Source organism: Arvicola amphibius, chromosome 15, assembly GCF_903992535.2.
Source record: "Arvicola amphibius chromosome 15, mArvAmp1.2, whole genome shotgun sequence".
NCBI classification, from domain to species: domain Eukaryota; kingdom Metazoa; phylum Chordata; class Mammalia; order Rodentia; family Cricetidae; genus Arvicola; species Arvicola amphibius.
The window spans coordinates 33,571,009-33,583,025 of record NC_052061.1 but is presented as its reverse complement, the minus strand read 5'-3'; the positions used below and the strand labels follow the sequence as shown (position 1 = coordinate 33,583,025).

Below are 12,017 nucleotides of genomic sequence, written 5' to 3'. Positions count from 1 at the left end.
ATCCGCCTGCCTCTGCCTCCAGAGTGCTGGGAGGTCTCAAACATTTGATCCTCCTGCCTTAGCCTCCCAAATTCCAACTGGCATTATAGACATATGCCACCACACGTTGTGGTAAACAGGCTACTTTTAAAACAGTAAAAACGTTTTTCATTTGAAATTTTGGATTATGTTCCAGTATCTAAAATAGAGAAAAGGTTGCTCCAGTCAAAGCAAGAGTAAGGATTATTGCTCTTCCTCTGGGGCTCCTAGAAGGTTTTCAGGGAGCTCAGAAGATGTGGATTACTTGAGGACCTTTGGAGTGTAGAATGAGCATACTCTTCTATAGTTGTGACACACATGATCAAGCAGTTTACAAAAGAAGAAACTTAGTTGGCCTTATGGTTTCAAAGGGTTAGAGCCCATGGTAGAGCAAAGACACAGCTATAGGAACAGCTGAGAGCTCACATCTTGGTCAGAAAGTAGGAAGCAGGGGCTGGAGAGATGGCTCAGAGGTTAAGAGCATTGCCTGCTCTTCCAAGGTCCTGAGTTTGATTCCCAGCAACCACATGGTGGCTCACAACCATCTCTAATGGGGTCTGGTGCCCTCTTCTGGCGTGCAGGCATACAGACAGAATATTGTATACATAATAAATAAATAAATAAATATTTTTAAAAAAAAAAGAAAGAAAGTAGGAAGCAGAGAGCCTACTCAAAATGGTAGGAATCTTTGGAAACCTTAAAGCCTAAATCCCCAGTGACATACTAACTCCAGCAAGGACACACCTCCTATCATCCCATTTATCAACTGGAGACCAAGAATTCAGACAGTACCCTATGGGACCCATTCTCATTCAAACCAACTACAGTTTAAAAACCACTACACCTGGCTTAAATGCTGGTTCTGTCTCTAGTTGCTATTTCACTGACTGTTTAAGTTGCTTGTTCTACTTGATCCTTAATATCTGGTGCTTTGAATGGAGGCTAATGGAATCTAGTATTTGGCTCACAGTGTGTCTGGAATGCCAGTTAAGTAGGCTCACTCTAATTTAAAACTGAAACACCAAAGATATGTTGCCAAACTGTTTCAGATTTTGGCTTTTTAGTGTGGTGGTGATAGTTGGTTCCCAAACAGCCAAAAAAGTAGAACTTTGCCTTTTTCTGCTGACTACAGAGGTAGCAGTTTCCCAGGCTTGTACAGTGCCTGGGAAGTGTTTTGGTCATAGATGAATGGGAAAAATACCTCCTTTGTCTAGTAGCAGTTGATGTATTGTCTATTGCCAGAGACTACCTTTAGTTTGATTGTCCTCTTGACTTAAGCTAATAGAACACTGTTAGCACATAATTCGGCTACAAGGAACTACAACAGATTTTTCTCCAGCATTGACTAGAAAATGCTTTCATCTGGTTAGATTATAAATTACTTTAAAAAGTTATTTTAATGTCATGGAATGAATTAATAATTAGTGGATATTCTAACTTTTAAAGTTTAATTCTCAGCAAACCAGGAAAATTTTGATTGAGAACCATTTGGAAATAAAACAAGCAAAAGCTTTATGTGGGTTTTGTTGGGTTTTTTTTTTCTGTTTTGGGTTTTTTTGTTTGTTTGTTTTTTGAGACAGGGTTTCTCTGTGTCACAGCCCTAGCTGTCCTGGAACTAGCTGTTGTAGATCAGGCTGGCCTTGAACTCCCAGAGATCCACCCACCTCTGCCTCCAGAGTGCAAGGATGCATGCACCACCACTGCCCAGCTAGTTTTTGCCTTTTTAATGAGTTAGGGGAAAATGTATTGAGTTAGGACTTAAAATTTCTGCTTTGTAGCTGTGAACCTTAGCAACAGGAAGAACTAGCAGTGGCTGGGGACACTATAATTTAATTTTTTCTAGACCTACTTGCCCTGTGAGTGTCTAGCCATCACTAATCCCTGGTTGCAGGTTTACCATCAGTATAATAAAAGTTAAACCAGATCTTTTATATAGTTTTAGCTAAGTATCAAACATAAAGTGAGTGTGAGACAGATATTATTTATATAGAGAGCATACTCAGTGAATTGCAGCTGAATATTCAATGTTTAAAACATCTTTCTATGAAGAGTTTTCCACCTTTGTTTACTGGTTAATAAAAAAAATAGCCCTTTAATCCCAGCACTCGGGAGGCAGAGGCAGGCGGATCTCTGAGTTCGAGGCCAGCCTGGTCTACAAGAGCTAGTTCCAGGACAGGCTCTAGAAACTACAGGGAAACCCTGTCTCGAAAAAGCAAATAAATAAATAAAAATAAAAAATAAAAAAAATAGTCAAGCAAATCCTCTGGTTTATTTAACTAATCCGGGCTCTTGGCTGTTTCTCCACGTCCTAAGCAGTGACTCCTTCATGTTCTTTTACTTTCATCTTGCAGTGACCTCCTAGAAACTAGATTCGCTGTATTTCTGAACGATGTTGTACTAAAAACGTTATAGGAGGAATGGGAGTAAGAAGGCTGTAACAAGATGTCTAGATTAATTTAAAAACAAACTGTGGACTTGATGCTTAGGGTGAGTTCAGTGAGGATTTCTTTGCTATTGTCTAGTATAGTTTACTACCCATAGAAGAGTTTCCTCTAAAACAGCCAACCTACATTAGAAGTGGCCAAGATTCACTTGAGAGGCAGGTGAGTTCTCTGTGAGTTTTGGGCCAGCCGGGTCTACATAGTAAGGCCCTGTTAGAGAGAGGGGTGGGACGAGGGAGGGACGGAGAGACAGACTTCTCAAAGAAAGTCCCATCTGTAGAAGCTAGTCACAGGAGCTAAGTCTGTTTCTGTGTGTCTCCGTCAGCTAGCCTGTCCACCTTCCTTCCATCTCCCAGAGCTCTCACTGTTCTCTGTTTCGGCTCCTTGTTTGGGGTCCTACCCTTCCCTCCTGCACAGGGCCTTATCACATCTTCCTTAGTCCCTTTCTCACAGGTAAATAGGAACTCACAGCACAAGCAAAACAAGTTACTTTTCTTTACTCTGTTCTCCATGCTTTCTATCAAAACACGATGCTTTAGACAGATGTCTTTCAGCTGTTCCAACAGAGCCTGTATCAGTACATTAAATCCAGCTGTTGGTGACTGTCATCCATTTGAAATAATTGTCATTAATAAAATTTGAAAATACGCCAAGTGGTAGTGGTGCACACATTTAATCCCAGCACTTGGGAGGCAGAGGCAGGCAGATCCCTGAGTTCCAGGACAGCCAGGGCTATATAGAGAAACCATGTCGAGAGAGAGAGAGAGAGAGAGAGAGAGAGAGAGAGAGAGAGAGAGAGAGAGAGAGAGAGAGAGAGACTAGACTGTTCACAAAAGTACTGTATTGGTAGGTTAGTGATTTATAAATATATAATTCGGATTGATTTTTCCTTAGGGTTTCTTCATTGCTCAGCCCCTTTCTGACCTTCATTGACTGAAACCAGATTTCTATATCAGTCTCTGCTTCTGCAGAATTGACTTGTCTTTACAGCACGCTTAGCATTGATTGTGGAGCATAAATTGCATTTCTGGTGCATGGGCATCCATAGCTTTTTAATCTCAGCTGGTTGTACAGAGTAACATCACTTTGAGTATTCTAATGGAAAAGGGTATCCTAAACTGAGTTGTGAGAAGTCTGCTGCAAAATGGCTTAAATCTATCTGCTGGAGAAGGATTGCTGCTGAATTTTATTTTGTTTAGAGACGAATAAGGCAAACTGTCTTTTTGCTATGATTATTTGACTGTTGGGTTGTTTTTCTTTTTTGATTTTTTTTTGGGGGGGGGCACTGTGTCTCCTGGCTGGCCTGGAACTTGCTGAGTAGCCCAGACTCATAAAATCTTCCTGCCTGGCTTCTCGGGTACCCTTACACCAGCAGTTGTACAGATAAGAGAATGTTCTCCATTGATAACATAGCGCTGGACCTTTGGGCTGGTTATAAACCTACCTCAGGGCTGATTGTGGCTCATTTGTAGACTGTATTCTTAGTGTGCACAAGGCCTTGACTTTGATGCCTCGCACTGAAAAGAATAAAATTTGACCTTACAATATAAATGAGACTTGAGCCATTATTTGGGAGATCTGGAATGTTCTTTCTCTAATAACTGTTTTTGAAATAAGATCGCTTTTGCTCTGGTGATTGGCCTCACACTTGTTCTTCCTGCTTCAGCCTTCCAGGTGCCAGAATTTAATTCTATGTGTCAGTATGCTCAGCCTAAGTATGATCTCCAGTTAAATGTAGTTTTTTTGTTAAATTTGTTTTTTAAAAAATGAAATAGATGATAGAAAATTGATGCTTTAGTACACAATTCCAGAAAATTGGGCTAGATAATCTGACAGCGGCGTCTGCAGTTGGCCCCAGCTGCTGGCGTAACCCTGGGAGTGAAGCACAGCCGCTCTGTCCGCAGAGACCGCGGTAGGGGGGAGTGGAAAGGTCGAGTGAAGGACATCTCTTAAGATAAACCATCAGAAGTCGTTGCTGCAACGGGGAAAAGATGTTATGGGTAACCCAAGGCTCTGTCTAAACCACTAGCAAAATGGAGTTGCCGTCCTCTAACAGTGGAAAACTTACATTGGAGGAGCCAGGTTCTGGTTACAAATACATGTTTGTATTTAGCCAACATTTGGAAGGATTGAAAAAATTTAAAAATATATTAAAATTTGTGCAAGATGCTAAAAGAAAATGTTGAATGGGGAGGAGTATTGGTGAGATGTCTTAGTGATTGTTAAAGTTACTTTCTGCCAAGCCTGACTACCTGAGTGTAGTACTCAGTGCTTACTACTCCTCCAGATAATTGTGTTCAGGTCCTAACACCCATGTCAGACAGCTCACACCATCTGTAACTACCTTCAGTGGATCTGAGTTCCTCTTCTGTCTTCCATAAGAACCACACATATACAATATTAAATATAATGAAAACTAAATATTTACTTTTAAAGTTGTACATGGACAAAAGGAGCACTATATTATATTTTATATTGCCAGAGAGTATCATGCATGATATTTTATTTGATACATGTTTTCTATTAAGCAATTTGTCATAGATAATTTAAATAGGGTATTTATTATTCAATGAACCTTGAAATGCTCAGTGTTTATAATTATTGTTTCTTAACTGTTAAGTACTGTTATTAAAGATAATTAAATGTGGAATATGTGCACTTTTTCATTTGTTTTTTGGTGATAGGGTTTCTCTGTGTAGCCCAAGCTGTCCTAACTTTCTCTGTAGAGCATGCTTACCTCAAACTCATAGAGATCTGCCTGCTGCTGCCTCTGCCTCCTGAGTGCTTGGATTAAAGGTGTGTGCCAGCACTGCCCAACTAAGTGCTGTTTTTATTTTATTCATAGAACTTAATATTATAGATTTTATTTCTTGAGATTTATAGTTAAAATTCATTTAGCAGAGATTAAATTCATTGTTTTATTTTTCAGTTAGATGATACTATTCATTATATTATTAATTATTATATTAATATTTCTGTTACTCAGTTTCTTTCATTTTGGTTTTTTGAGACAGGGTTTCTCTGTATAACAGCCTTGACTGTCCATGAACTCTCTAGACCAGGCTTGACCTGAACTCACAGAGATATCCCTGCCCCTTCTGGAGTACTGGGATTAAAGGCATGCGCCACCACACCTGGCAACCTGATTTCTTTATAGAATGGGGAAAAATAATGAAATCTATGTAGGTTGTTGGAAACGATTTAGTTCATTCATGGAGAGGACTTCAGATAGTACCTAGCATGCTCGCTTCGGCAGCACATATACTAAAAGTGGAACGATACAGAGATTAGCATGGCCCCTGCACAAGGATGACATGCAAATTCGTGAAGCATTCCATATTATATAAAAAAAAGATAGTACCTAGCATATAATTATTGCTTATTAAATGTCTAAGATGATTCGCTTATTAGTGTAGTAAAAGCCTCTGGTTCTAAAAATAAAACCATAGGTTTTATATGTAGTATATACTTATCCTTTTGAATATAAAATGATTATTATTATAAAATATCATAGTTTTAAGTGGATGATCATATCTTATATAACACTATGTCTTAATATCTTACATATGCATCGTTTGAGTTTTCAGATCACATTCTTCACTTCATATTACAATTTTGTCATTGCAGGCAAGAAGACAACAAGACCCTAGTCCTGGCTCCACCTTAGGTGGGGAAGATCTCAAGCTCCGTTAGTACTAGCACAGCACCCGTGCCACCATCTCTACTACACACTTCTAGGTGGTACCAGTAACACACGCGCGACCAGAAACTGTGAGAACTGGAGGTCCTGCAGTCTGTTTCCTGACCTGAGGCAGTAAAAGACATCATCAGCTGCCATGGTTTTGCACTATAATATCTGCATTTCTGGTTTTTAAAACACGTAGCCAGTAATAATTTGAAATTTTTTTCTATGCAAGCTTATCTTGTTGGCATTATTTTGGTTGGGTTGAAAGTATCTTCTTTCTCCATTTTAATTTAAAAGTTCATGTCATTTAAGAACAAGATAAGAAATTGAAATTTGTATCAGGGTTTTCTTCAGCAGTTGCTTAAAATTATTTTATACTTTCAGATGAGTTGGTCATACAGCCTTCCTTCTAGATGAGCATTCTTTGTGTTTGTTTTCTCCATATTACTTTGTTTTTTTTATTCTACACCATTTTACAAATGTGTTTGCGTTTTCTTACAAGCTAAACACCTAGCAGCATAGAGCTGTCTGCCACCGCCTCCTAAAACAAACGTTTACAGTTGTGAAAGTCACAGTATCCTTTTAAATACTAGTACTCACCTTTTTTTTGCCCTTTTAAACATAAAAATTTTAAATTAGTATTCATTTTTATGTCTCAGATCTGTTTCAAGTTCTATTCTATAATCATGAGTTTGGGTAGAGGTGTTCTCCATAGGTGATAATGTTCTACAGAAATGCCCAAAGAAGTCATAGGCTGGCTTCTGTTTTATTCAGGGATTTTATTTTTAAGTCAATCAGAAAAGGGATACTGGAACTTCTTCTATGTAACAGCATATTAAACTGGAGGCAGTGATGAATCAGCTACAAAGGTAAATTGTATTAAAATCATGTTTAAGATAGCTGCTTTCATGTGTATTTTGTATTGCATGCTTTTGTAGAAACAATATTGGGTGATGAAGATTAGTCTTAGAAAATGTTCATCTGTGCAGGAGATACATTTTCTTCCATTAATTCTGGGCAAAACATTCACAGTTATATATGATGGTATTTTGCAAAAGGACTATTAATAGTGCATTTTGAGATGAATCAGTGTGACAATATTTTTAAAATAGGCTTAGTGTCAAATTGCAATTTTTTTAAATATAAAACTGGAAAAAAGTGCTAAGTCATTTGGCACATGCTTACAGATACTTTTCTTGGTCATATTCATTAAATGTTACTACATTTCTGAATTTTTGCAAAAATGTATTTTATCATAAAATGGCATTATTTTAGAGAATTTTAAAAACTGACATGGTCAATTCAGAAAAGTCTGAATAAGGTCATTGCATTTAAAAAGCATATAAGATACTTGATTGTGAAGGTGTATCTTTCATTGTATATATATAATTCATCAACAAATACCTGTATCTCAAAATAAAAATATTTGTTATATATTTGAAGTCGTGCATGGAAAGGATTGTGTTTGAATCACTATAAACAATAATGTGTTACAAAAGATCATGCTGGCTTTGTATAACTAAGTGCTATGAATGAATTTGGTTGGTATTTGGTGTTGTACAGCTCACATGTTTACACTCTCAGTGCCCTAATTCCTCTGGGGAATTACCTTTTTAAAGTGATCCTTACAGGGGTGTTTTAAGGTTACTTTAATCACAGAGCTCCTTCGTTTTGACCTCTGCAGTTAATTTTGTTTTTTAAAACAACATGTTGGTGGTACATTTTCTCTGCTTTTAGCCAAGAGCTTTCAGTCCACCAGTAAATCAGATCACATGGTATTAAATTTTGTTGTTGCCATCTCTCTGTAAATAGTGAATGTTTTTTTATTAGCTCTGCACTGCTTCTGTCTTAATGCTGGCATTAAGATCATAAACCCCCCTTTTTTCATAGTGCAGACTTTGAAAACTACTTTAAGTTATTGATGCAATTTCATATTTTTTCATAATCTATATTTAAAATTACATCATTGCATCATCCTTTCTAAATTCATCTCCATTAAAACTTGCCTTAAGCTACCAGGTTGCTTTTGCCATTAGCTTTACTGTATATTTGTATGTTTAATTTAGTTTTACATTAAAATTCTGTGTAGTGAAAACAAAGTCTTGGCTCTTTATTGATAAAATGTGATCTGTTCTGTCCCTACTACTTTCACCCTTTTTACTTTTTTTTTTTTAAGGAAAGCAGCAACAGTGCCATCTAGTGGTCACATCTTCTAGTTCCAAAAGAGGCCACCCTTTAGATCACAATACACAATAATTTCCCAGTGTATAATGTGGCTAGTGGGAGCAGGAGGGTCAGAAGTTTAATGTCATTCTTGGCTACTACAGAGTTCAAGACCTGGGCCAGAGAAATGAATTAGAGGTTAAGAGCCATTGCTGCTTTCGTAGGGACCAAGAGTTTGTTTGAGTCCTAGCACCCAGAGTAGTCAGCTCACAATCATCTCAGTACCAGGGGTCCAGTGCCCTTTTCTGGCATCTGTGAACATAGTATACATGTGCATGAGCAAGTACACGCACAAACTATTATTTAAGATAAAAAAAACTATTTCTTTTTTTAAAATTGGGGGTCTGGAAAATTGGTCCCATGGTTAAGGGTACTGGCTACTCTTCCAGGGGATTAGGTTCAATTCCCAGCAACTACATGACAGCTCTCTGTAACTCCAGTTCCAGGTATCTAATACCCGCATGTAGCATCCTTAGACAGTAGGCACCAATGTGCCACATAAACATACATGTAGAAAAAACACCAATACACAGCCAAGTGTTAGTGGTGCACGCCTTTAATCCCAGCCCTCAGGAGGCAGAGGCAGGTGGATCTCTGTGAGTTCGAGGCCAACCTGGTCTACAAGAACTAGTTCCAGGACAGGCTCCAAAGCATGATGTACATAAAACAGTGACCTCTGGACAAAATAAACATATATCAAATTAGTACCATCTTTCAGGACAGTAGGTGTGTATTAAATCTGACATTCCTAGGACAGGTCCTGGCATTTATCTAAGCCTGAAAATTAAACTTTTTACTTGAGAAGCATTTCATAAGTATGATCTGTAATGAACAGATTTATGAATTTGCTTACTACCAGATTTCATACAAATGGCAAAAACACCTTAAATACTGGGTTGGCGCTATTAAGGAAGACTGAAGCAAGAGGATTATGAATTCAAGACCTACTGCTTAGGAGAAGACAGAAGTCACCAAGCAGTTGGGAGGTCTGTAGGATGAGTGCTTGAGAAATTTGCTTGGTTGACTGAAAAGATCAAGGCCAGAAACAGAAATGTGATCCCCTTAGTCATAGGGTAACCTGGTGGGTATGAAGACGACTCGGAGCTAAGGGGGAAAGTGCAGGAATTGAAATTAAAATTCGTGCCCGTTTTTTGTTTAAAATGGTCCATTGTGTTAATCTTAAAACATACCAAAAATGGGGCTGGGGAAATGGCTCAGTGCTTACGATCTAGTTTTTAAAAAGGTAACAGCTTGAAATTTTTGAGCTAAATATCAGTGGTATGCCTGGCCTTATATAGCAGAATTGAACACTGTCAGCCATTAATACTGAACAAGAAAGGAGGTGGTATTCTAAAAAGGGATTTGGAAATGCCTGCAGCGAACATGTGTCTTCTGTTCTTATGGACCAAGCTAATCTGGGCTCCTACCAGAGAAGACCACTCAGCAGTTATTGGGTTCCTCCGCTGATGCAATAAATCAGGCCGAATTAATAAATCCAGATTTAATAAACAGCAAAGCAGAATGACTCTCAGGGAGGCAGGAGAGAGAGCACATGGGAGGTCCAATGATCAGGTGTTAAATACCCTCTAGCTGTGAGCTCTGGGGAGGAGCTGACCCTTGGTGGGCTTTCTGAGGGGCGGGGTCTGGAATGGGAGGAGTGAAACCAGAGTAGAGATTCCCCGCGCAAGTCTTTAGTCCGGCCTACTCGTGACTACACCTGGGTATTCTGAACTCAAGTGCGGCCATGAGCCATTCCTGGAGTCCATATTTAAGCAAGAAAACCACATCCTGGCTGGAAAGTCCCCAAGATTCCTTTCCCACAACTTCAAGCAGATAATCGCAAAAGACAAAATATTCAATTAGCAAAAACAGGGAGGTCAGGCAACCTTTCAAAGAGCCCTCATCCTTGAGTTGTTTTCTTCCAGGGATCGTTTTTCTTAAATTTCCACTTACAGTTACTGAAGTACCAAAATGGAGTTCTGTGACCTTCTAGCCCTTGCCATAACAGCGCCTCTCACCTTCCTAAGTGAGGGGATGGCAGTCCTAACTTCTCTAGAAGAATCAGGACGTTTGTGGTGAAAGACCTGGATAAAACCAGGTCTCCCCAAAGAAAGCCCTGGATAAATCCAGGTTTTACCCCCTACCCCCAGCAGGAAGAAAATAGCCAAAAATCTAAGCAGGGAGAGAAAAATCAGGAATCTAGGATTAGCTGGTTCAGTGACTGTGTTTCAGGAACTAGCTGAAGATAAAGTTAGATTGTAATCTTGAGAATAATCTTGAGAAAGGAACTAGCTGATTATGACTTTGGGAGTGAGAGGCAGGGAGTTGCCCCCTTGTGATCATCACTGGTATTATAGGAATTTTCTACACCCTCCCTGCCCCTTTCGGATCACTGGGAAATGCTTTCTTCCCTTAAAAGCCCCTTCTCCCGGTCCCCGGGGTCGAAATCTTCCCCTGCGTGGGTTATGAGTCTCGGCCCCAGTGCACTGGTTCCCGTCTCATCTCATCATTAAGCCTCTTGTGATTGCAGCAAGGACGGTCTCTCGTGAGTTACTGGGGGGGGGGGGGGGGGGGGGCGTGTTATCCCGAGACTTGAGTGGGAGTCTCCCCACACTGGGGGGTCTTTCAGTGGCTAGCTCTAAGAACTACCACATGCCATTCTCAATTATGAAATATTTTGAACTGGGAGTGTAACTGTATTATAACACTTGTCTAGCAATCACAAGGCTCTGGATTGGATCGCAAACATTACAAGATAAAGAAAAAAAGGGCCAAGCTTCGGTGGTACACGTCTTTAATCCCTGCTCTTGGGAGGCAGAGGCAGGCAGATGTCTGAATTCAAGGCCAGCCTGGTCTACAGTTCGAGTTCTAGGACAGCCAGAGTGACACAGAGAAACCCTATCTCGAAAAAACAGGGAAAAAAGAAGTAATTGTGTTAGTATCCAGATGTCCCTTGGGAACTGGCACAGTCATCCCTCTGCGCATGGCAAGCAGGTCCATGACCTTACGCTGGTGCGAAAAGGTCCCTTTAAGAGACAAGCTCTGCCCACTTCCCATCTATCTTCCAGCCTCTTCCTCTCCCTCCTCTCCCTACCTCCCCTTCCCTCTCTCTGTCTCTCTCCACACTCAAGCTCTGTCTGGTGGCGCACGCCTTTAATCTTAGCAGAAGCAGGCGGACCTCTGTGAGTTCGAGGCCAGCATGGTCTACAAGAGCTAGTTCCAGGACAGGCTCCAAAGCCACAGAGAAACTCTGCCTTGAACCCCCCCCCCCCCCACAAAAGAAAAAGAAAAGAAAGAAAAAAGTGTCTCAAGGTAACCTTAGATTTCCTGAAACTCACTGTGTAGACCAGGCTGGTTGGAATTCACAGATTTTCCTTCTGCCAAGAGCTTTTCTCCTATTCAAAGTTTCTTTTATTTACAACAGAACTTGAGTGGGTCACATTTAAATAAGCAAAGATAACATCCTTTGTTCATAAAAATCACCACACACTACCCCAACTGAGAGTTTCCTGGAAGTTGCTTCAGTAGTCTTCCTAGTTTTGTGGTTTATTTGAACTTTAAAAATCATCATTTTCACTAAAAATCATTTTTGCTTTGTATTTAGAGGCATGGGACTTTTTATCTTGCCTCTCCCAAGACCATCTCAGTTC

General features: G+C 39.8%; 1 protein-coding gene and 1 non-coding gene across 3 annotated transcripts in view; both read left to right on the top strand.

The window, feature by feature from the left end:
• Cbfb (core-binding factor subunit beta) overlaps positions 1-7,586 on the top strand; it is a 49,232-nt gene extending 41,646 nt beyond the window's left edge. For both annotated transcript variants that reach the window (XM_038312741.1, XM_038312742.1), the window contains exon 6: positions 6,087-7,586. In XM_038312741.1, the coding sequence (XP_038168669.1) occupies positions 6,087-6,152 (66 nt within the window). In that variant the 3' untranslated portion in view covers positions 6,153-7,586. The remainder of the gene's footprint in view (positions 1-6,086) is intronic.
• LOC119802414 lies at positions 5,700-5,803 on the top strand. The gene has a single exon (XR_005283426.1). It is a non-coding gene; the product is annotated as a U6 spliceosomal RNA (small nuclear RNA).
• Positions 7,587-12,017: the final 4,431 nt, after the last annotated feature.